This window comes from Delphinapterus leucas, chromosome 1 (genome assembly GCF_059928025.1).
Source record: "Delphinapterus leucas isolate spDelLeu-1000000601 "Yukka" chromosome 1, BTC_Dleu_Yukka2, whole genome shotgun sequence".
Taxonomy (NCBI): Eukaryota; Metazoa; Chordata; class Mammalia; order Artiodactyla; family Monodontidae; genus Delphinapterus; species Delphinapterus leucas.
In genome coordinates, this window is record NC_143129.1 from 144,420,726 (window position 1) to 144,446,511 (window position 25,786).

Consider the following 25,786-nt stretch of genomic DNA (forward strand, 5'->3'; position numbering starts at 1 on the left):
CAGACAGCCTCCCATCACTGCCAGCATTTGCCTCTCCTCTCAGTAGGCACAAGTTATCCATTTCTTTTTAAAAAAATAACTCATAGGGACTTCCCTCACGGTCCAGTGGTTAGGACTCCACACTTCTGCTGCAGGGGGCACGGGTTCAATCCCTGGTCGGGGAACTAGATCCCACATGCATGCTGCAACTAAGAGTTAGCATGCCACAACTAAGGAGCTGGCGATCCACAACTAAGGAGCCAGTGAGCCACAGCTAAGGAGCCCACCTGCCGCAACTAAGACCCGGCACAACTGGGAAAAAATAATAATAATAACCTATAGGGACTTCCCTGGCAGTCCAGTGGTTAGGACTTCCATACTTCCACTGCAGGGGGCACGGGTTCGATCCCTGGTTGGGGAACTAAGATCTCGAAACCTGCACAGCGCAGCCAAAAAAATAAATAAAAATAACTTGTAAATTTGTAGCATTCTATCCACAAGAAAAAAGAAAAGATCATGGAGAGTTACTCCTAGCTTGGTAATTGTGGCAAGGGGAGAAGGATTCGGGATCATCATGGATCATCTGAATCCTTCTGAATCCTGTCATCAGTGTGGCTGACGGCACTCCTCTTCCTTTTCTGATCATTTGCATTACTCTGGCAGCGGGTCTCATGGGTTATAATTCTTTCATTAGTTCCCAGCTTAAACTACCAAGCTGACTTGTTTTATTTTGTTGGTTAAATTAAAATCTATGCTTTACCTCAGGTCTAAGTAAAATTCTGTATAAACAACCTAAAAGTTCTAGAGGCATCAACTAAAATTTTAACTTTTTATTTCAACAGAAAATGGGGAGAGACCAAATTTTTAAGAATACTTTTCAGGGCATCTATTCTGATCAGAAGATCTGTAAAGACTGTCCTCACAGGTTAGTGAAGATAACACTGACATCAGAAAATAATCACCATCATTTTTAAATGATTCTTCTAGAATGTTGTAAATTTTTTATTCATTGAGAGGTTTGCAGATATATCTCCTAATGGATCTATAAATGTTTATTGAATTAAATTTCTTTGGGGAAATTTCCAGGGAATTAATTTCTATTTCTACAATTTCTTTGTTGAAATTCATAATTTTAAGCAATTCTAAGTGGTCAAAAATTGGCATTTTTATTTAGTATACTTTTAGAAGGATGAGAAGAAGGTGTGTGTTAATTATAGTGATTAGGAATGTATCAATAGTTCTGTGTTCAATCTCAAGTATTGTGGTAATTTCAAGATTTTTAAATTCCATTGCTGATATGGTGTTTCTATTATTTCCTAAGCAGATATGAGCGTGAGGAAGCTTTCATGGCTCTCAACCTAGGAGTTACTTCCTGTCAGAGTTTGGAAATTTCTTTGGACCAGTTTGTTAGAGGAGAAGTTCTAGAGGGAAGTAATGCATATTACTGTGAAAAGTGTAAAGAAAAGGTATTACATTTGCCCTTTTCAAAACACAAGATTAATTTGTTATTCATGGACTTCGTCTTTATGTTTTATGTAAGATCAATATTAAGCTCCTGTTGTTACTGCCATTAAATTGTGTCATGACTTGTGTTCACAGAGATGGGAAAGCCCTGTAGAAATCTGTGACCTTCATATTAATTACTTTGTTATTTTATTGTCTCAATGGAGATAATTGGGTTTTGCCTCTCTTTAGAGAACAACAGTGAAAAGGACCTGTATTAAGTCGTTACCTAGTGTCTTGGTCATCCACCTGATGAGATTTGGATTTGACTGGGAGAGTGGACGCTCCATTAAATATGATGAACAGATACGGGTAACTTATTTTTTTTCCTTGGTTTTTTAATCACCATTATTACTGTACTCCCTTTATTGTCTCCTTTTTATATTTTCATCTGCAGTGTGAAAGGCTGTGGCCTCGGCATTCTGAGAGGTGCACAGCCCCTCGTCTTAAGCAGTGGCTGCTAGTGGTGCCGGCAGGTCTCTAGACAGTAACCCTCATTTCTAGAAGGCATCCTGTGACAGCTATGAAGTGAAATCCTTTCCTTACTGCTCAAGCAGGAGACTGCTTAAACCTTCCTAGACTTTTCAGCCATTCTGAAGTTGTGTACTTGAATTGGAGGGCAGTCCCAGCTTAAATTAGAAAAACACATCCCTCTTCTTTGTACAGACTTAACTGGCTGTGACCCTATATGTTACTAACCAACATTAATGTGCTCTTTTTGCTTTTTAAATAGTTTCCCTGGATGCTAAACATGGAGCCTTACACAGTTTCAGGAATGGCTCGCCAAGATTCATCTTCGGAAGTTGGTGAAAACGGGCGAAATATGGATCAGGGAGGTGGAGGATCTCCACGAAAAAAAGTTGCCCTCACAGAAAACTACGAACTTGTCGGCGTCATTGTACATAGTGGGCAGGCACATGCAGGCCACTACTATTCCTTCATCAAGGACAGGCGGTAAGGGGTTCTCGTACCGCTCCCTCACTCCACCCTTCCAGTAGTCTCTCCTCCATTCCCTGCCCTGCCGTACCTCTCCTCTGCTACCCCTATCCTCCTATGTCTTTTGTATGCATTCTCTGCCCTCCTGTATCCCTCCTCCACTCCCCCTGCCCTCCTATATCCCTCCTCCGCTCCCCCTGCCCCGCCTGTATCTCCCCTCTGCTCTCTCTGCCCTACTTTGTCATCCACACTTATCATTACGGTGCAAAGAAGCTTTCACATTGTTCTTTGATCTTATTTCATATTGGATTTTTAAAACTTGTTGCAATTGTTTTATCCCTTCAATTTGAAAAGTTGTTTAAGAAATTGAAGTAACTGTTGCTATATTTTTCTTAGGTGTTTTCAAATGGTAATTACCTGCTGTATTTGTAGACAATACATAGAGATAAATGCTGGGGATGGGGATGTTTGATTTGTAACTTCATAATATTTATTTTATCAAATCTGTGCTCTAGGGGATGTGGAAAAGGAAAGTGGTATAAATTTAATGACACAGTTATAGAAGAATTTGACCTAAATGATGAGACTCTAGAGTACGAATGCTTTGGAGGGGAATATAGACCAAAAGTTTATGATCAAAGTAAGTATTTGCAAATGTATATTTTCCATTAGTTTTATTTTCTTAATTTATAGTTTTCTATCAAATTGGAAGCAGTATTTTTTATATAAAACTAGAAAAGATTTTACTTTTTTTACATACTACTGCTCTCGCCATGTAGATCCACGAACTCCTTGATAGCCAGGGTGAAAAGGTTCAAGCTGCTTACAGAATTCTTTTTAAATAATTCCTTACAACAGCCCTGGGATGGGGGGGTGAGTTAAATGGAAGAAATGAATATTAAAGAACAACTTGAAAGAATTTCAACCTTAAAAATAGTTTCAGAAGTAGCCGTCCACTAAAATTTTCAAATTTCCTTTTCACTTATGTAGAGGTGTGATTAATGGAGAAGACATTTCTAGCACCTGTGTTTTTAAAACCTTATTTGTTATGCAGTGTGGTAAAGGAATCTTTCCACAACTCTACCCCCAGGAGAAAAAATATAAGGAAAAGTACATCACAGAATCCCATCAGAATTTGCTATTTGAAGAAGAAATATTTTTCAGAGACCTTGACATTTTTGAAACCTGATTTTGAAATACTCTAGGGGCATTTAAATTTTTCCACCTGTATGAGATCCACAATGTTAGATTTTGACACCAGACCATGGTAGTCATGCATCTAATGGTAGTAACCTTTATTAGCTGAACATAGTGTCATTGCCAAAATTTACCTGAATTTGGCTCTTCTATGCAGAAATGGTTAAGTGAGGCCAATTATAATCCCATCCTATGCCACAGAATTTATTTTTAAATGTTACTTGCCTTTTGATTAAATTTCCACATGCCTCGGAATGTTTATCTTCTTTCCCCTACTCTGCTACCATACAACTCCTTACTCTCTGCCCCTCTGCATCACCTTCGGAGTGATTTTAAGCAGTGCTCTAAAAAGACACACACTTCACTTACGCTTTCCATTTAGTAAGTAATTACTTGCTGGATTTGTGGGTCCTTTGTTATATAGATTGTCAAGACAAAAAAAAAAAACAAACCCTTTTTTATTTACAAAGAGATTTTTCTTATTGTCTCGTTATGAAGCGAACCCATATACTGATGTACGCCGAAGATACTGGAACGCCTATATGCTCTTCTACCAAAGAGTGTCTGATCAGAACTCCCCTGTGTTACCAAAGAAAAGTCGAGTCAGCGTTGTGCGGCAGGAAGCTGAGGACCTCTCTCTGTGAGTTTCTCCTCTGTGTAATTTGCTGTGTGATTGCAGTAGGTGATACCATGATCTTCAGAGTATGCTGTTTGGGATTTAAGGGTAATTAGCTAAGCTAGAGAGAAATTCTAAAAAGAAAATAAGTAAATCCCACTACCCCTTTTCTTTCTTCTTGCTGCTACCTGGTCATTATTTCCTTGGCAAGAAGTTATTTTGTTTTCAGAAACATGCATAGAAATTATTTTATCCTAGAATAGAGATTTTTTAAAAAATCTCATTTATTGAGTACACTTTATGTCCAGTGCATAGTTTGGGGTTGGCCAAAAAGTGCCTTCAGTTTTTAAGTAAAAATAAAAGACACATTTTTTATTTTCACCAAGAACTTTATTGAATAATGTATTCACCCTTTTGTTCCACTATCTTCCGCCATTTTTCAGGCAAATTCATAATTCCATCTTCCCAAAACTTTTTATCTTTTTGAGAAAAGAACTGTTCCAGGTGCCTTTTACAGTCTTCCAGGGAATTGACATTTTTTCCATTAAGAGAATTTTGTAAAGACCGAAATAAATGGAAATCCAAAGGTGCAAAGTCTGGTGAATACGGCGGATGAATCAAAACTTCCCAGCCAAGCTGTAACAGTTTTTGCCTGGTCATCAAAGAAACATGCAGTCTTGTGTTATCCTGATGGAAGATTATGCGTTTTATGTTGGCTAATTCTGGATGCTTTTTGTCGAGTGCTGCTTTTAGTTGGTCTAATTGGGAGCAGTATTTGTTGGAATTAATCGTTTGGTTTTCCTGAAGGAGCTCATAATAGAGGACTCCCTTCCAATCCCACCATATACACAACATCACCTTCTTTGGATGAAGACCATCCTTTGGTGTGGTTGGTGGTGGTTTGTTTCGCTTGCCCCGGGATCTCTTCCGTTCCACGTTATTGTACAGTATCCACTTTGCATCACCCGTCACAATTTGTTTTAAAAACGTAATGTTTTCATTACATTTAAGTAGAGAATCGCATGTGGAAATATGGTCAAGAAGGTTTTTTTTCGCTTAACTTACGTGGAACCCAAACATCAAAGCAATTCACATAACCCAGCTGGTGCAAATGATTTTCAACGCTTGATTTGGATATTTTGAGCATGTTGGCTATCTCCTGCATGGTAGAATGTTGATTGTTCTCAATTAATGTCTCGATTGGATTGCTGTCAACTTCAGCTGGTCTCCCCAACCATGGAGCATCGTCCGGCGAGAAATTTCCAGCATGAAACTTTGCAAACCACTTTTGACATGTTCGATCAGTCACAGCACCTTCTCCATACACTGCACACATCTTTTTTTTGCATTTCAGTTGCTTTTTTTTACCTTTCTTGAAATAATAAAGCATAATTTGCCAAAAATGTTGCTTTTTTTCTTCCATCTTAAATATTAAAATGGCTACACAAAAATTTTCACCAATTTTGATAAGTCTTTTTTTTAGTGCACTCTGATCTGACAGCTGTCACATACAGTCTAATAAAATTTTTCTGAATGAAGTTAAAGACAACCAAGTGCTACTAGAGCCATCTTACGGAAAAAAAACGAACCAACCTTTTGGCCAACCCAGTAAATACTATACCAGCACTGTCTGAAAAGTTTTTTTAAAGGTCCTGTTTTCTGTGAATTTGCATTTTAATACATTAGATCAGGAAAGTATACAGTTTAAGTCTAATACCCTGTTTATGTTAAGTTTATCCGGTTTTAGCAAACTACTAAAACAATAGCTATTTTATTCTAGACAAACACTTTTCTGATTCCATCTCTTAGGTCAGCACCATCTTCACCAGAAATTTCACCTCAGTCATCTCCTCGGCCCCATAGGCCTAACAATGACCGGCTCTCTATTCTAACCAAGCTGGTTAAAAAGGGTGAGAAGAAAGGACTATTTGTGGAGAAGATGCCTGTTCGCATATACCAGGTAAGAACTGTATAAAAAGTTCTAAGGGGGCTTCCCTGGTGATGCAGTGGTTGAAAGTCCGCCTGCCAATGCAGGGGACACGGGTTCGTCCCCCAGTCCGGGAAGATCCCACATGCCGTGGAGCGGCTGGGCCTGTGAGCCATGGCCGCTGAGCCTGTGCGTCCGGAGCCTGTGCTCCGCAACGGGAGAGGCCACAACAGTGAGAGGCCAACGTACCGCAAAAAAACAAAAAAACAAAAAGAAAAGTTCTAAGGGATAAAATCCAGATAAATGTCAAAATCTATCTCATGGGTCCAGAACTACTCCTGCCAGCCTTCTTGTGGACGTAGTTGTACCTCTAGCGCCACGTCTTCTGACCCACCTTGTCACAGAGGTGGCAACAGACTCAAGATTGGCCAGGGCTGTCACTGACCTGCTGTGTGATGCCCCACATAAACAAGGGGGAGGGGGGCTTCCCTGGTGGCGCAGTGGTTGAGAATCTGCCTGCTAATGCAGGGGACACGGGTTCGAGCCCTGGTCTGGGAGGATCCCACATGCCGCGGAGCAACTAGGCCCGTGAGCCACAACTACTGAGCCTGCGCGTCTGGAGCCTGCGCTCTGCAACAAGAGAGGCTGCGATAGTGAGAGGCCCGCGCACCGTGATGAAGAGTGGCCCCCGCTTGCCACAACTAGAGAAAGCCCTCACACAGAAATGAAGACCCAACACAGCAAAAATAAATTAATTAATTAATAAACTCCTACCCCCAACATCTTAAAAAAAAAAAAAAAAACAGGGAGGGAGTGGGCAGTGCAGAAACACATTGCTGAAATTTATTGAATCTGGAGAGAAAAATAAGGTTCATAAGCTTTGGGTAAAACCAATATAACAGTGAAGACCGTTAGTTATTGAATACCTACTCTGTGCTACATGCTTAAACAAATCCCTAATTCTTAAAACACTCTTGTGGAGTACCAGGTTTTATTCTCATTTTTCAGATGAAAAGGAGAAAAGGCTTAGGAAAGAGAAATGATCTGCCAATGTCACAGAGCCAGGATTTAAATTCAGACTGTCCAACTGCCCAGTCCAGACTTTATACACTAAGTAATCAAAAGCTAAGTAGCCAGAATCAAAAGATTTAAGAAAAATATGGAGTCTTTGATTGAGTGAGAGAGAGAGAATTGAGCATCCGATACACAGAGAGCATGGGGTTGGTTGTACTTGGGAAAGCTCTCATTGTCCCTTTCCACTCAGATTAACAGGTTAGAATTCAGTTGTCCTTCACATGGTGGTCTTCCTGAATTTCCCAGAAGAATTTGGTTTAATGAATCATAATTCACCTTTTTACAACTTCTTATCTTTGAAAGGAAGTATTTCCTCTCTCCTTTTTAAAAATTTGAAGGCTTGAGAGAAGTGTTTTTATGAACCCATTTTACCTAACATATCAGTAAAAATGTCTTCTCCACACTGAATAATTTACCCTGTTTCTTAAAAATAATTACCAATTTTCTTTTATAGATGGTGAGAGATGAAAACCTCAAGTTTATGAAGAATAGAGATGTGTACAGTAGTGATTATTTCAGTTTTGTTTTGTCTTTAGCATCACTGAATGCTGTAAGTACTAGTTGGATTGTTACTAAACAAATTAGAAAGGATCATAGTTAAATATCTTTCCACTAAAGCATTCAGTGACTCACCCTCACTCTCACTTGTTAGCATTTAGATTAAATGCCAAAAAAAATTCCCACAAATGGGTCACTTAATGGGTGATACTAAAATACAGGCAGTATTCAGAATGTATAATGCAGATTGTGAATGAGTGTGGGTTTCTACTTACTGGCTTTTTTAAGTGCTCTTGTTATATTTTATAAAAAATTTAAGAGTAGCCATAGGTGATGTAAACGGATATTGGGCTATGAGGAGATTAATTATTCCCAATTCGTAATCAGATGTTACCAGACTCAAAATCAGCTTCTAAGTGCTTCTTTTTCTTGAGCACCATGATCACAGTTTGCCAGTAAGGGGAAGACTTTCTTAGTCTGTTGGTAGCTTAATTAACATGCTGTGGTCTGAAGGCTCTATTTTGAGAAGGCTTCATAAAAGAAATGAAGGAGATACCTTTTCTTAATCTTTTTAAAATTTAACTGCAACATTTTCTATTATGAACTGGCTGGAGTTTTCTTACTAGTATTTAACTTTATTTTATATATATCTCATTATTCAGTCCGTAACAATGCATAATAATCTATAAAACTTCAGTGAAGAATAGCCTGTCTTTTTTCTCCCTCTCTTGTAGACTAAATTAAAGCATCCGTACTATCCTTGCATGGCAAAGGTGAGCTTACAGCTTGCCATTCAGTTCCTTTTTCAAACTTATCTACGGACAAAGAAAAAACTCAGGTAAGAGGTGACACATTTTGATAGTCTGTTGTGACAAAAGACATTAATTAAATTAAAGTTGAATTTATGAATTCAAACACTTAAAAATTCAAAACATTGTTTTAGGTAGTTAAGGCAACTACCTAATACACCCAGATGATTAAAATATGGGTTCCTATTTTTAAGGTATTTCTAATTCAGTAGGAAAGATGGACAAAACAGAAAAAGAACTGTGGTGTAAATGCTATATGTCTTTAGAAATTGGGAAAAGTCATATCCAGATATGGGGGTTGAACTGACTATCCATGTTAGTCCAGCAGTCATTGAGTGCATAACTTATCCTCCACCCCACCCCCCCCAAAAAAAATTTTTTTAAATAAAAAAAAATGAGCGACATTCCATGGAGTTATTTGCTGGGCTGTCTAACATCGCTGTCTTTGCTTTTTTAAAGGGTTGACACTGAAGAATGGATTGCCACTATTGAAGCATTACTTTCAAAAAGTTTTGATGCTTGTCAGTGGCTGGTTGAATATTTTATTAGTTCTGAAGGACGAGAATTGATAAAGTAAGTGTCAGTATCTTTCAGTTAAAAGAAATGTGTGTCTCTTCCAGTGATTTAGAGCTGAAGCTTCTCATAACTCTTTTTATTTCAACTTGAAATTCTTTTTCTGGTTGGAATCAATTCTAAGCAGGTAACCAGGCACTCACAGGCAACTGCTGTTGCTCAGGGGATTCCAAAATACAAATCTCTTCCCTCGGACTCACAGTCTGGTGGCAAGTAAAGATCAGCCATCCTGGGTTATACAGTAAGACCACAGTATTGCTAATATGTTTGGATTCTGGCTAAGATATTATTTTTCAAAAAGTTTTTGATAGCATGATAGTGTGGCAAATATACCATGATCGTATATTTACCTACATATCTATAATACAAAAGTAATTGGATTTTTCAAGAAGGTCCAATCACTGTGAATGTTTACACCTTGCTCCTTATTCTCTTATCCTCGGAGAGTTCAGCATCGATGTGGGGGACTCAGCGAGCACCTTGATCTGTCAGTGGCCAGGCTGCTTTATCCCCAGTGGCCGCTCCCCTCCCTCTGCCGCAGCTTGCCCCATGCCTCTCGGGCGTGCCGAGCGGGCTCACCCACTGCTAGCCAGTGGCCTTGCCTCAGCCTTCACCCCAGCACAGGTGAAGCCCCCCCGCCCCGCCCCAAGTTGCACACCAACCAGTCTGTTCCCATCTTCTCCTTTCCTCCTGATATAGTGGAGGAAGCATCCTCTCTCCTCTCAAAGTGAATCTCTCTACATGAGCAAAGCTTCTCAAGGAAGTTGGCGTCTTTACCTTCCAGAGTTTTCTATTGGGTCACTTCTGTCAGCATGCAAATATGCTCTGGATCTCTCAACTTAAAACAGACAACAAGGAATTCAGAAATGCAAGTCCCTTCCCAAAGGGAGATCGTCGTGCGGCGGCAAGTTAAGATCTAATTGAAACTCCTGGTCCCGTATCCCCTTCATCTTGAGGTCTGAGCTTCAGACATTCATTCACCGGCCTGCTTGGTATCTCCACCTCTGCCTCCTCCAGTGTACCTCATACAGCAACAAAAGGGTTCTTTTGAAACAAATTAGATTATGTTACTTCTCTGCTTAAAAATTCTTCAGTGGATTCTCACTGCACTTATAATAAAATCCAAAATCTTTGCCATAATGTAATACAAAAGGCCTCACTTGAGTATGGGCTTTGCCTGTGTGTTTCACTTTCCACCTGGCTTATCATTCACCTGATTGTTGATTCCTTGAACACACGAAGCTTTTTGTCCTGCCTAAAGACCTTTTTGCCAGTTATTCCCTCCATTTGAAAGTCTCCCCTCTACTCTTTGCATAGAAAGCACCTTCTCGTCCATCAGATGGCAAGGGCCACCCAATTTAAAGTAGATCTGCCCTATTGTTTGCTCTGTCTCCTCCGCTAAACTTCAGCTTCCTGACGGGCAGAAGCTACTCCGTTTGGTTCCCTGCATTAAGTGCTCACGTATTTGTGCATGAATACATGCATACAGTTCATAAAGAGAGAACAGATAAACATTTCTTTGAAGTGTTTTTGCCTGTCCCTTTAGAGTTTGCATTAAAAATAACCTTTCACCCATTTTTCCAGCTTAATTCCAAAATATCTTCCCATTAGGACTCCTGAGTATTGTGTTAAGCAGTAGAACGTCATAGAATCATCATCCATTTGAAAGGAACATGGCAAAATATTTAGTTTACCATCAAGCAGGCTCGCTCTTAAATATCTCCAGAGAAACTCAGTAACTTCCTTTGTTTTTGTTTTTTTTTAACATCTTTATTAGAGTATAATTGCTTTACAATGGCATGTTAGTTTCTGCTCTACAACAAAGTGAATCAGCTATACATATTCATATGTTCCCATATCTCTTCCCTCTTGCATCTCCCTCCTTCCCACCTTCCCTATCCCAACCCTCTAGGTGGTCACAAACCACCTAGCTGATCTCCCTGTGCTATGCGGCTACTTCCCACTAGCTACCTATTTTACGTTTGGTAGGGTATATATGTCCATGCCACTCTCTCACTTTGTCACAGCTTACCCTTCCCCCTCCCCATATCCTCAAGTCCATGCTCTAGTAGGTCTGTGTCTTTATTCCTGTCTTACCCCTAGGTTCTTCATGACCTTTTTTTTTTTTCTTAGATTCCATATATATGTGTTAGCATACAGTATTTGTTTTTCTCTTTCTGACTTACTTCACTCTGCATGACAGACTCTAGGTCCATCCACCTCACTACAGATAACTCAATTTCGTTTCTTTTTGTGGCTGAGTAATATTCCATTGTACATATGTGCCAAATCTTCTTTATCCATTCATCTATTGATGGAGACTTAGGTTGCTTCCATGTCCTGGCTATTGTACATAGAGCTTCAATGAAAATATTTGCAAATAAAGCAACTGACAAAGGATTAATCTCCAAAATTTACAAGCAGCTCATGCAGCTCAATAACAAAAAAACAAACAACCCAATCCAAAAATGGGCAGAAGACCTAAATAGACATTTCTCCAAAGAAGATATACAGATTGCCAACAAACACATGAAAGAATGCTCAACATCATTAATCATTAGAGAAATGCAAATCAAAACTACAATGAGATATCATCTCACAGCAGTCAGAATGGCCATCATCAAAAATTCTAGAAACAATAAATGCTGGAGCAGGTGTGGAGAAAAGGGAACCCTCTTGCACTGCTGGTGGGAATGTAAATTGATACAGCCACTATGGAGAACAGTATGGAGGTTCCTTAAAAAACTACATATAGAACTACCATGTGACCCAGCAATCCCACTACTGGGCATATACCCTGAGAAAACCATAATTCAAAAAGAGTCATGTACCAGAATGTTCATTGCAGCTCTATTTACAGTAACTTCCTTTGGTAGTATGATTTGGTTTCTTTGAATTCCTAATGGTAAAGAATCTAGTGAATTACCTAATCTAAATGTTCCTGGCAAAGTTTATTATATTTTGTCTCTTTCTTTATAAAGCCCAATTACTCATCATTATCGAATTAATATTCTCCTTTCTCTAATTACTTATTTCTTTAGAACTTTTAAGATAGCTTAAGTTGTCATTGGTACAACTAAAAAATAAACATACACTGTAGTAATACCTCAGTAACTGTGCATGTAAAGAGGCTGTTGTCTCTCAGATTAGCCCCTCTGTAGTCCTTTCGCGGGACAATTTTTAAATGTAATTATAAGTGTAAAAAATTAAATTAGTAGCAAATAATGCTTGCAAATTGATCTAAAGCAATTAAAACTACTAACATGAAGGGCACTTTACATCTTTAAAATTTTTTTTATATTGTGGAAATTTTTAAACATACTCTAAAGTCGACAGAATAACGAACCCTCTCCTGTACCCATCCCCAGCTTGAGTTGTCAGCATTTGGCCAGTCTTGTTTGCTTATCCCAATTCCCACACACGCTCACATGCATACTTTTCTTTTATCCTCTGAAATATTTTAAAGTAAATTTCAGACATCATATAATTTCACTATAAATTTTTCAGCATGTATCTCTAACAGATTAAGTTTAAAAAAAAAAAAAAAGTGCTTCACCATCATCACTCTAAACAAAAATGATAGTAATTCCTTCCTATCATCCTGTACCCAGTCCATGTTCAGGTTTCCCCAGATGTCTCAAAAGTGTCACTTTACCATTGAATTTGTACAAATCAGGCACCAAATGAGCTCCATTTGGTCTCCATTTGGTTTGTATGTTTCTTAAGGTTCTTTTAATCTGTAATTGTTCCGTTTCCCCACCACCTTTTCTGTCATGCCATTTAACTGGCGTGAGACAGGTCATTAGTCCTGTAGAAGTGCCCATATTCTGGGTTTGCATTCTCACGATGCTTCCTAATGTCTGTAATAGGAAATGTGGAGCACCCCCTGTAGATATTCTTTCCAGAAGAATTGTACCTAAATCTGATCAGACATCTAGAGCTAAATATTGCAAGAGTACTTGTTATCTTTTAAACTTGCCTGGAGTTGCCACTTAGAATCTTAGTGGATGTTGAACAGAGCCTTGTGTCAGGTTCACATGAGGTAGCTAATGCTGAGCATTGACAGTTACGTGCAATGAGCAGAAGTGAAGTGGCTTCAGAAAGCTCCACCGTCATCTTCCTGTGGGGAGAAGGAGGGCAGGGCTGTCAGCAAATGCTGCCCTCAGACAGGGACCAGAGCAGCTTTCACTGCTGTGACCTGAAAGAATGCCTCAGGACAGCTTTGCCTTGGGTCATCAAAATTCTGTTATATTAAATCTTGCTCATGGAACAATGAGACTTTTCTGTTAAGAGATATTAGAAACGATAGGTAAGTTTTCACTGTGCTGATTATAATATGGGTTGTCATGTCAGGGTGCATGTGTGAAACAGAGAAAGAAAAGCTGACTGTGGGGAAGCATGCAGTTACCTAGTTGCTCTCAGGTAGTTACCACCACTGCCCGGCACCAGGGAGCAGATGTTTCTGCCTGACCGTGCCCTCCGCCACATCTGAGGCTGCTGCCTCTACCGCCCTGGTGGTGTGGAGGATTGGATTGGGTCGTGCCTTTGCAGCGGGCAGTGTAATATCCCAGTGTAACACTGGGTGTGCCAAATATGATGGACGTGGCTGATAAACCTTAAAACTGCTGTCATCGTCATCATCACCATCATCATAGAAGAAGAAGAAAGGAAGGAAGCAGGACCTTTTCAGCCTCACATGCTTCTGAGAGGACTGAGAAATAAGTAAACGTTGGGAGGGAAGAGGAGAGGAAAGTGAAAGGATGGAAACACCAGGTGCACAGGGGGATTGGGAGGTGCTGTGTCGACTCAGAACTTTGAACTTATGTCTTATTCTGAGACATTGAAGGGGTGCCAGGGAGAACTACTCCTGAGTGAACAGAACTTATAAAATTTTAGGTTCTTTGCTTGTATAGCTCTTGAAGTCTGAATTTACATTTATACAGATACTCATCTTAGAGGAAGAAGAAACAGGAAAAAATCCACTTTCTGTGTTCAAGGGTCTTGTTTTCCTTTTTCTCCTCCTTCCTCCCTCACAAGGGCCTGTGTGTGCTGATGCTCTCAGGAGACTTGAACTGACATCTTGGAGTATTTTTTTTCTTGGACAGTAGGTGGGACCATGTTGGGAAGGTTGGGTTATAGAAATCTATCTTGCTTTTTCACACCACGTTTCTCTCTATGTTAGGATTTTCTTGTTGGAGTGCAATGTGAGAGAAGTACGTGTCGCTGTGGCCACCATCCTGGAGAAAACCCTAGACAGTGCCTTGCTTTATCAGGATAAGGTCAGTCTTGTTTTCTAAATGTTATTTACACATTCTGTTTTTACCAAATGTTTTAAAGTGCATATAATAAGAAAGAAAGCCTAGGATTAGAGTCTGGTAATTATCCACATAAAATACACGTTCTGTGCACTGACTTCCTGATAAATGCCAGGCTGGAAGGCATTCTGTCCTCCTCTCCTCAGATCCCAGATGTCAGGGTAGGCTAGGAATTCAGATCTGCTTTGGTCTGTGTCAGGATTTTCTGTCTAGAGCACTTCCTTCTCAGAGTCTTTTCTTGAGAGTTTGTGTTCGATCTCTCTGCATTAAGACCAACCTGAGTCTAGAGTCTCTAGTCTAGACCGACAGTCATTTTGAGCCACCCCTGGCTTTGTCTCTTCCCTCCTAAGTTATTTTCATGATCCGAACCTTCATTTGGCAGCCAGACCAAATAGTGCCGTCCAATGTGGGGCATTGGCCACAATAGTTCCTTCTTTGATCTCCGTTATTCCCTAATCCTTGTTCCTGTTCCTCTGAATTTCTTCTTCTTCTTAACCATGTTTTCTGTAACATATTTTCTTCTGGTTCACAATGCCACACGTGCTAAAACAAACCATGGTATTTATTATCATCCTCAGTCCCCCCAAATTTTAAGTCTTAGGGACATAAATGACATGAGTCTGATTATACAGTCTGTTATGAAGTCCTAGCAAATACAGCAGTTACTTCCCAAGTTTGCTGTTTCAAACAGCTGACACTACATGGAAAACTTTGAAAAATGTTGTTTTGAGAACGAATTGGCTCCTTATAAACTCCTTATAAATTGGCTGGAGGCAGGGTCTCAATGAACTGAAGGCAAATTCTAGGAATTGCTGCTTCAGATTCAGATGTTGGCTTTACTGTTCAATCCTTTAAAGAGGCCCTTGATCCACACCCAGTGCCTGGCACCCAGGCACTTAGTTCCTTCAGCAGTCCTGAGCCGGGGTGCACCGTTAGACCAGACATGCTCAGGAGCTCCGCTCAATCCAGGATGGAGAAGGAGGTCAAATATACTCTTCAGGGAGGACCTAGAGGAAGACTGTCTCTCTCAGTTCCAGGGATCCTAAGGAAGTGGAGGTTTACTCTAAGGCATTGGCTTTCGATCAGCTTAAACAGCAGAACCATTTTTGGCAAAACCTTACCTGGTTGCAGAATATTTACAAATAGGTCATTGGGAGCAGCCTTAGGACAGTTAGGATACCGTTGCTCTGAAGTACCCCTGTGGAAGTTTTCTCAGATACTTAGCATAAGGACCTTCTTACTCTCCTCCTTCCTCCCATGTACAAACCCGGACAAAGGATAAAGGCAGAATTAGTGTAGTCTCCCTACAGATGGGGTCAGGCCATAGAGCATCATCCCACCAACCTCTAAAGGCAGGGCTGCAGTGGGGAGAAAGGGAAGGGAGTGGTGGAGGACATAAACCATTTGCCTCAGTAAATTCTACTTGATATCCAGCTGATGTATTTTATGTCTATTTTTACCCCATAATGGAAATGGTACCTCTTGCTACCCACTTTATATTGTAAAGTACTTTGAAATGAAGTGCTACATAAATGGTAGATTTTACTGTATATAACGAGTGTGACAGGATGGATGGGAATATTTCGAAAGTCTGTGAGAACCATCTCCAGAGGAAATTAACTGATAAAGAGTAGTAAGGCTGGTCTTAATTCTCAGATCACACATGAATTTCTAGGGACTTGTCCAAAAACAGTTGGGGTGGGAGGGAAAGAAGAAGCAATGTGATGACCAAAATGGTTTCTAAACAAATAAAATGTTTTTCAAAGCTTTCCATGAGGCGTCAGCGGGCTTTCAAGTAAGTTCACAGTTGAGTCGATATTACCGTTGTCATTCTGTCAGGCTGTTGCTCTCCATTTGCTCCATTGGCTTGATTTCTAGCCCCTATGCCTGTGTCTGTGTTTTTTATTCTTTGCATCTGTGATTATGTGAAGAAGTAGCATAGTGGAGGGAGGGATTCAGAAATATGTTACCTCTAAACCCCCAGCCTTTTAAGAGACCGAAAGAAATGGGCTCTGCAGAAAATGTGACGATTAGGCAGTAGAACCGTGCCCTTGAGTTTGAAAGCTAGGAAACAAAACTAGGCTTTTCTTTTAATTATTTCTACGGTTCCACCAGTCTTCCCTGGAAGATCAAATTGATAATTCTGTTTTTGCTCTCCAAAGCATAAATCCATCTGAATCTGAGACTGGATTGTATCAATCAGACTTTCCTTTTGTTCTTATGGTGATTTACTTCAGATTAATCCTGTTACAAATGTCTGTCTTATACTCTTTTTCTTTATGTAATTTCATCTTTCCTCTAATCAGTTAAAGAGCCTTCATCAGTTACTGGAGGTACTACTTGCTCTGTTGGATAAAGATGTTCCTGAAAATTGTAAAAACTGTGCTCAGTACTTTTTCCTGTTCAACACTTTTGTACAAAAGGTAAATGATTTTTTTCCTAATATAGCAGATTGATAGTCTAAAGGAATTTTATATGTGCAAAAAATTCAGACTGGTCAATATAGGATCTATATGATATGGTTTTATGAGTGTTTCTTCTTAAAAATCTTAATTCGTGCAGTTATATTACTTGCAAGAATTCCAGTGTACGTAGGGATCGTTACTTACTGTTGGAGTAGAAGTCTGCATTGAAACTAGGGGCCATTGTGCAGCACTGCAGGGCTGTTAGATTTTTAACAAGTACATGTAAATTATACCATTTAAAAACTTAACTGACCACTGAAGACTTCTCATTTAACTGTATTTTTGGAATAGATCTCTGTCTGGATAGGAATATAATTTGTCATTCTCAATATCTCGTGACAGCAAGGAATTAGGGCCGGAGATCTTCTTCTGAAGCATTCAGCTCTGCGACACATGATCAGCTTTCTCCTGGGGGCCAACCGGCAGAACAGTCAGGTAATGCCTACTTTTATATGTCCCAGCGAAGTGGCCACAGTTTTGGAAGCCACAGTGTTTCTCTTTGTAGGGAATAAATATTAATTTCATCAGAGTCCAGGTATAAGTACTACATAGCCTTTAAAATTCTTTGGAGTTCAGTTATTTTTACAGCCTCCTCATAGAATTTATTCTAAATGCTGTAACCAATGGGAATGACTAACTAGGATATCACTCAAAATGCAAAGTGCTGAATGACCTAGGAGGAAAGATGGGTTCTGCCTGGGGGATTCGGAAGCATTCAAGAAATAGTGGCATTGGGTCCTCCACTTGCTCTCTGGGGCTGTGAGCAGGCTGTGTTGGCGGACGTGCTTACACGGGATGCTGGTCACAGGCCAGGATTCAGATGTGAAGTTGAACCATTACACGCTGAACGATGTTGCTGCAGATGTAATACTCATATTCAGAAAATGAAAGGGAAGTGGTTTTGTGATAATAGGGTCAGATATATCAAAAAATGAGTCTCCTGTTTGGAGTTCCTATATTGGTGTGTTTCTCCAATCATTGTATTTCTTCTGTTTGATAGATTTAAAATACACAAAATGTGAACATGCTGTAATGGTAAATACTGTTTATGGAACTGGTTACTTTTCGTGCTGTACCTCTGAAATTCACAATTCAGTAAAACAGGCAGTTTCCTCGCCATTCTCAGGCAAGAATTACAGCTCAGAAGAGTTGTGACTTGTGACAACCTTGACAAGGTCACAGGGCTAAAGCTCTGGTTTCCCCTGTATGTGATGCATTGCCTAGGGAAGCTTTCCTTTCTTTATTAAGGGAGACAGACTTGCTACTTAGGCCTCCTCTCAGCTTCCTCTCATACCACCTTGCCGCTGTGACTCTTTAGTGTTAAAGAAACAAATACTGACGTGCTCTGTGTGTTGATGTTATGTTGAGATTTACAGTATATGTTTTTCACTTCGAGCTTTTCCTTATCAGGGAATCCACTGACACTGGCGATTGATTTAAATTCATTGTAATTTAAATAAGATTTAATTAATGGTGTTATGTTGTATGATTAATATTGTTTTGCATTTATGGAGCACACGAGTTTGAAAACATTCTACCTTTCATGTTTCGTTTGGTCCTCACAACCACGAAGTGGGCGGAACAGGTAGGTTATCTCTGTCTTTACACAAAGAAGTCAGGTAGAGAGCTCGCCCACATCTGTGTGGTGCAGCGAGTGGCAGAGGAGAGCCAGGCCTGCAGACCTCCAGCCTCACAGGCTTTCCCCACTATACTGGGTGTAGGAAAATTACCTGGCACAGGGTGAGCGCTCAGTACCTGAATTGAATACCTAAATGGATTTGTTTTAGAATACGAGTTAATATACATCTACGTTAAGCCACTCTTAAGCTGGCTTAAAACCCATGACTTTTTTGGACTTTGACCTGTCCTACTGTCACACATTGAGAAAGAATGTGGCTCAAAGTATCAGGAACCCGCACACACCCTTCTAACCAGAGCACTAACATCCACTTTATTTTCTCTGACAACAGATACGTCGATGGAGTTCGGCACAAGCACGAGAATTTGGGAACCTTCACAATACGGTGGCATTGCTTATCTTGCACTCAGATGTCTCTTCCCAAAGGAACGTTGGTAAGCTTTAACCTGTCTTTAATACATCAGGAAAACAGAGACATGGTGAGTTTGTCAGTAACACGTGTAACATGTGGAGAGTAACAACGTTGGCAGTTAAATGGGTGTTACTTGTTTCTCATTTGGCTATTTGAGGAACGCTTAAAGTTTTTTGTTTCAGTCCACGTTAAACTTCACCTTATTTTACTAGTTTGTCACAAGAGCAAGCCAGTCATTTCTTTGGGGTGGGATATAGAAGTATTTAAGGACACACTAGGGTTAAAGGTACATTTCTGCACTGCTTCTAGGCCTTGTCATGACAGCAACGGTAACAGTGATAATACAGGAAAGCAGCTGAGAAGTAGTCAGTGTTTCCTGTGTGCTGTACCTTTCCGTGGGGCTCGCAGTTTGTTGTGTTGAATCCCCTCAGCAAACCTGTGAGGGCGGTTCCCCTCCTGTGTGTGCAGAAGCTGAGATAGGGAGAGGTCTAGTAGCCCCTGAAAGTCTCACCGCTAGTCAGGGGCGTGGCAGCCAGTGTGGAATGCAAGCCTCTGACCCCCGAGCCTGTGGTAGGGTTTTCATGTCATCTGACCAGGAAACTAGATAAAAAGCACAGGGCATCCCTCTGATCTGGGAATGCCGTTGGCTGTCTGAAGGGACGTGGGAGAGCATTCAGACGGTCGTGAGCTAGAGTATGCTTCCTAAGCTCTGACTCGCCCGTCTACAGAGGCAAAGCCACTGCATTCGTGAGTTAGAAAGGTTTGCAAAAGAAAATGAGAGTGAGAGTCCTTGCTTTTCTAGCATGTGGGGTAACCCCTTCCACGTGGTTGGTTCTGCACAGCATAGGTGGTGTTGGCCATTGAGCAACAGAAGTGCCTTGTCCAGGGTCTCTTCAGAGGCACTTTGGGCATTTTTTTTTTTCATGCACTTTGTATATTTTAACTTCTTTGGAAGATTGTCTTTGGTGGAATCACCAGGAGTCTAGAGGTCTTACACCTACATCCTGGGCATACATTGAAAGAGAGGGGTAAGTGTTTTCTCCCATCTCATGTCTGTGAGGGAACAGTTGTAGGTGCTCAGTGGTTGCATGTATGAATCTTGAGGGGATCGCTTTGCCTTGTAGAGTCGATTTCATGTGATAATATCCAGTAAAGTGGGTTTTTCTTTGGTCCCCTAAAGCTCCGGGTGTATTTAAACAACGGCCGCCTATTAGCATTGCCCCCTCGAGTCCCCTGCTGCCCCTCCACGAGGAAGTCGAAGCCCTGTTGTTCTTGTCCGAAGGGAAACCTTACCTGTTAGAGGTATGTACTTATTCTGCTAAAGCCACTTTCTTTTTGTTTTAGCTGTTTTCTTCTTTTTGAGGAAAAATGCCTTTTGTTATAAGTTGTATTTTGTATGCTGCTCTGATGAAGGGGAGTATTGTTAAGAGAAGTGATTATTTCAAATAATTTTATTTCCTGTATGTGTGTCAGGAAGAAATAAGGACTAAATATTCTTAGTCCTGTCTGCAACTAAGAATTGGGCCTCAAGATCCAGCCCAGCTAATTACCCCTCCAGGTCCCAGCAGCTAGGTACATGGCACCTCCCCAGTCACAGCCATTCAGTTTATTATCAGAGAGTTTATTCCCAGTCTCTTGTATGTGTCCCTGGTCCTGGAACACTACAGCTCTGAAGCACATGGGTTTTTCAACCTCAGGAGTATGTAAGTGGGCTGCTCACAACCCCCCATTGTGGCCCATCCACAATGAGTCCCTTTCCCTTCCACCCAGAACTACCCCCTCTTGAGAACGTAATCTTCCAATCCTTCTTCCATTACTTGATTTACATATATATGGCTGTGAACATAATCATACTGGTTTTTAGTTACATCAACAGTGCTGTGCTATATATCTCTTTTTTTTTTTTTAAGCTTAATATTGTGTATTTTTTGGATCTATCGGTGGTTATTTTAATGGGGGAGGAGGAGATTTACCTTTAAAAATCTGATGAAGGTGACTCCCGAGAGAAAGGTGCACATTTGCACAAATTGTGTTAACTCTCAGACAGACTCAGACTGTTTTGAGGCAAAATGTTGATGATCATAAACCTGAGCAAATTTCAGTGAAAGCCAGAAACAGCATATCAATAGTAACCTGTGACAGAAGAAAGGCTTACTCCTCTTCTGCCCTCTCGCTAGGTAATGTTTGCTCTGCGAGAGCTGACAGGCTCACTGCTGGCGCTCATTGAGATGGTGGTGTACTGCTGTTTCTGTAACGAGCATTTCTCCTTCACCATGCTGCATTTCATTAAGGTAGGACCTCAGGACCCAGTGATAGCCTGAGAGCCTGTGGGTGAGACACTAGGAAAGCATTCCTCTGGCTCCCAGGCACTATGTTTCTTTTAATAATCTTAATTGTTTTTCCTAATCATAAAAATAGTATATACTTATTGGTTTTTTTTTAAATGAAGAATAAAAAAGAACTCAAAATCTGGCCATTTATAATATTCTCATACATTTCCCTTTTATTTTCTATGCATGTATTTTAACATAATTGGGATTTTATTGTCTTTATGATTTTGTGTCCTTTTTTTCACTTGACATTTATAAGTATTTTCCATATCATTAAAAGTTATCTGAGTATATTTCATTCTCTCATGTACCATAATTTACTTAGCCATTCCCTTCCTAGTGATGCACATTTGCATTGGGTTCAATTCTTAACTATTAAGAATAATATTTTATAGTTAATGATAATGTTGTGGTGACCATTATTGTGTAAAATGGTTTTACAGTTTTAGATTATTTCCCCAGGCAGTATCTAAAATATCAAAAGTAGATTGATTTTTGTCACCTTCTGAAATAGTAATGTATGCAGTTCATTTATGAAGCTCTGATCAGTGTGTAGTAATTATTTATGTTGCACTTATTGGATGCCAAGCACTGTTCCAAGAATATTACCTGTTTAACTCACTTAATTCTCAAACACATAAGTCCTTTGAGGTAGATATGTTTTTATCAGCATTCTGCAGTTGAAGAAACTGAGGCACAGGGTCACACAACCAGTAAGTAGCGGAGTGGGAGTTTGAACATCAGCAGGGTGGTTCCAGGGCTGTGCTCTTAACCATATTGTTTACTACCTTGCTGGGGATTATGAGAAAAACCTTTAAGCCTACACCTAGCATTTTTATTTGTTTTTAATCTTTAATTACATGGATAATACATAAGTGCATTCTCTTGGTGAAAAACTAAAACGTGCAAACAAGGCCAAAGTCCACCTTGACCACCACCAGCCAGGCTCATCCCCTCTCCACCCTACCCCACGGATCAGTATTGTCACATTATGTGTGTCTTTCCAGGCCTCATTCACTTACTTAGTACCGTACCTGGCACCTTGCAAGTGTGGCGCTGTAATGCAGTATCCTTTCCTACTACTCATATGTATAAGGTTACTAAAATGCACAGGACTGTGAGTTTTCTGAACCTTGCTTTCTTCACTTAGTGTATCTTGGTAGATTTTTCCACTTCCTAAGCTGAATTTCGTTATATATTTCACTCATAGCATGCTGATCTTAGAACGCTCTCATTTGCATTCTCATAGCTACTCCAGCATGTTCAACAAAATAGGATATGTATAAATGAAATATAATTATAAACTTAGGCTTGTTTAGTGACTGAAAATTATCTCCCTTCCTTTCTGCTTTTTTTCCTGTCTCCTTCCTAATTTCATAGTAAAAGATCAAGGAGGGTTACAGGTGGGAGGACCATAGAGGTGGTTTGTTTCAGTCCCCAGATTTAGCATTTGGGGAACTGAGATGCAGAGAAGGGAACGACTTGCCCAATATCAGCCAGGAGGTGGTAGAACTAGGGCTGGAATCCAGCACTGTTGGTTGCCACTCCAGTGTGCTTTCCACTGAAGACTTACTGGAATCTTTATGCTTTTAAAAAATATTTCAGAACCAACTAGAAACAGCTCCACCCCATGAGTTAAAGAATACGTTCCAACTACTTCATGAGATGTTGGTAAGTCATAAATGTTCTAATTCACTTGCATTTAGGTATTTACTAGTCAGCATGTGTTCATGAATAAAAACTGTGTGTCCTTGTGTTGCCTTTGCTTTCCTTTGGTCTGTACTCACTGAGTCCTCTTCATATCAGCCATTTTTCATGCATTACTGATTTAGAAGTGAGCGATAATAAACTGCCTCATAGGCACTTGCAGTTTGGTGAGGGAGCCAGACAAGTACACAGGCGATCACAGTACAGAGAGCAAAGGCCTCACCATGGACAGGAAACTGTGATCAGCTCATATGTGATCTTGTGTGACCCTGTGACCGGCAGAGGTGAACGGCTGGCTCTACAGTTCACTCGAATCTGAGACACCACTGACTGTCTGTGTACTACTGAAAATATCTTCATGAGCCAAAAAACTGAAACGTAATCCACCATAGGGTACATCCCAATTTCAGAAATATGAAAATCAGGGGCTAAAATTCAGTTGTAATCAGTGAAATATAGTCTTATTAGAAGCTGAACTTAGAGAGGTGGAGTGAGCTGCCCAAGGCCATTGTTCAGTAAGTGACAGAGCCAGGATCTGAGCCAAGCGACTGGCCCTGGATCCCATTCTCTCCACCAAACCCCTGGTTTGCTCAGTGAATTGTACAGGTAGAGCTAGAAGGAGTGGGAACTCGTAGGGCTTGGGGAAGAAGCCCAAACCAGACCAGGAAAGGCTTCAGGTACCAGTGCGTGTAGACTTTTCCCTGTAGGTCAGTGGTGGCACTCTGGTGGCCAAGTTCCACCTACATGTCTATTTAAGTTGGCGCAAATTGTCTTGTTTTTTACTTTGTGGACCCCAGCCTGTCTTGAGGAATCAGGTAATCTGGCCACACTGGCTCCGTTTCCTCCACGCCCCATCACCTAGAACAGCAGCGGCACACCCCCTCGGTGAGGCTTGTGGTCTCCCGTTCCCCAGTGTCCTCACGACTCCTCTTGTCTGCCGCGTGGCTCACGTCTTATCATCTTGGGCTCTGTAGACATTTAAGTTAGCAACTTCTGCCGTCGGTGATGGGCACCATGGAAGGGTTTGAAGCAGGAAAGCAATGTGACCTGATTTATTTCTTAGAAAGATTCCTCCGGCAGTTGTCTTGAAGGATGAACTAAAGAAGGAAGCAAGGTTGGAATTGGAAGACCACATAGGAGTCTGTGGCAGTAATCTGAATGTGAAATAACAAGGCTTATACTAAGGAGAGACAGGAGTAGAGGGAGCAAAGGCCAGAACAGTAGGTGTTTAGAAAGAGAATCAGTAGAATTTGGTGACTGACTGTGAGCCAGTGAGAGACTAGCCCAGGGGCTTTTTAAAGAGGGGCGGGAGGGGGGGGACCTGGGTTCCCTTTAGGTCCCTTAGGCCTTGGCACAGGGTAGGCATTTAATAAACACTTTTGAATATGGCAGTACCTCATGGGTGCCGTTTCTCAGCAGTCTGTCTTTCTGGTCTTTACCGCCTTCTGGTCCTAGTGCTTTTGGAGGATCGTTGCTCCTTGGGGTGGGACTGCGTATTGCTCATCTGCTCAACAGCAGCCCATTTAGTTTACGGCACCACGCACGGTTCAGTGCCCGGGCATTAGAAGTACAGCGAGAGTAAGATGTAGATCCAGCCCTGTTTGGCGTGGCGTAAACCGCCACATCAACTTGTAGAGCATGTGTTATATCAAAACTTTGACACATGTTTTGTAGACCATAAACCTCTTATCCTTGGGATCATGAAATATGCGTCCATATAACCCACAGAGAACTCTAGATGTTATTGGTAAGAACACGTATTAGAAAATAAGTGTATCTTCAAATATTACTTACGTAATAGTTTTTCATGTTTAGTTTAAAATTTAATATATTGTTGAGAAATATGGCAATGACTTGATATTTGTTTGTATTTGGTTTTGTTATGTTAGAAACTATATAATCTCTTGAATTATTTTGTTTTAAAGGCACCAGTGGCTGTAACACAAGTTCCTTCCTTCATTTACCAGCCTTTGTTTCCTGCTTCTCCCAGGTCATTGAGGATCCCATACAAGTGGAGCGAGTCAAATTTGTGTTTGAGACAGAAAATGGATTACTAGGCAAGTATGGCTGCCTTATGAAGAAGTGTCTGCAGTAAATGTGCAGAGAGCTCATCGTTCCAGCCAGTCTCTCCTCCCTGGGGTCTGCCCCCCACGCTCTGCCTGGCGTGGATCAGTGAGGAAGCCACAAGAAGTCTGGTCAGGGCTGTTAGGCTCCCTCATTCTAGTCAGGAGAATTAGAGCCAGAGGATCTTATCGCCCTGGACACTCTCCTACTTTTAGTAAGACACAGTTTGAGGTCCTTTTACTGGGTCAGGTAAGATTTGGGGGTGCTGTGACTTTCTTCAACAAGCTAAAGTTTGTCCACTTAAGCAAGAAATCATTCACCCCACTCCGTAGCCATTGAGGAGGAAAGACTAAAACCTTAGACGCAGGATATTGTCAAGCTCATGAAATGTAATTTTTTTTTTTTTTTTTTACCTGTGGTATGAATGCACCCAAATTTCTATTGTCTATTCATAAAAGTTTTTTGACAGAGTTTTCTTTTCCAGAAGGCTAAAGTGGCTTTAATGAGCTATTTCTTAGGAAAAGTTTAGTTAAAAATAGTCTTATCCAACTCCCACCATCCACCTGTGTTTCCAGTTAACTTGAGTCATTTTAGATTTTGCTATGTATTAAGAGAAGTTTTAGGATCTCTTTTTATTGCAGAAAGGAAATTTATGCTAAAAAGGTTCTGTAGCTACAGCATCCTAGCCCACCCCCTTTGGAACGGTGCACTCTGCTCAGGGCAGTCCCCGGGCTCTCTGGAA

At 40.6% G+C, this 25,786-nt stretch overlaps 1 protein-coding gene across 9 annotated transcripts in view; it reads left to right on the forward strand.

The window, feature by feature from the left end:
- USP24 (ubiquitin specific peptidase 24) overlaps positions 1-25,786 on the forward strand; it is a 148,246-nt gene that overhangs the window by 113,923 nt on the left and 8,537 nt on the right. For 6 of the 9 annotated variants that reach the window (XM_022575774.2, XM_022575777.2, XM_089922034.1 and 3 more), the window contains 18 exons: positions 822-904; positions 1,301-1,445; positions 1,675-1,794; positions 2,216-2,436; positions 2,934-3,058; positions 4,114-4,255; positions 6,041-6,191; positions 7,687-7,782; positions 8,465-8,568; positions 8,999-9,112; positions 14,295-14,391; positions 16,734-16,850; positions 17,235-17,327; positions 18,863-18,965; positions 20,124-20,245; positions 21,121-21,234; positions 22,879-22,944; positions 24,971-25,037. In XM_022575774.2, the coding sequence (XP_022431482.1) occupies positions 822-904; positions 1,301-1,445; positions 1,675-1,794; positions 2,216-2,436; positions 2,934-3,058; positions 4,114-4,255; positions 6,041-6,191; positions 7,687-7,782; positions 8,465-8,568; positions 8,999-9,112; positions 14,295-14,391; positions 16,734-16,850; positions 17,235-17,327; positions 18,863-18,965; positions 20,124-20,245; positions 21,121-21,234; positions 22,879-22,944; positions 24,971-25,037 (2,080 nt within the window). Of the gene's footprint in view, positions 1-821; positions 905-1,300; positions 1,446-1,674; positions 1,795-2,215; positions 2,437-2,933; positions 3,059-4,113; positions 4,256-6,040; positions 6,192-7,686; positions 7,783-8,464; positions 8,569-8,998; positions 9,113-14,294; positions 14,392-16,733; positions 16,851-17,234; positions 17,328-18,862; positions 18,966-20,123; positions 20,246-21,120; positions 21,235-22,878; positions 22,945-24,905; positions 25,038-25,786 lie in introns of all 9 variants that reach the window. The other 3 variants (XM_089922052.1, XM_022575775.3, XR_002644832.2) reach the window with 2 other exon arrangements.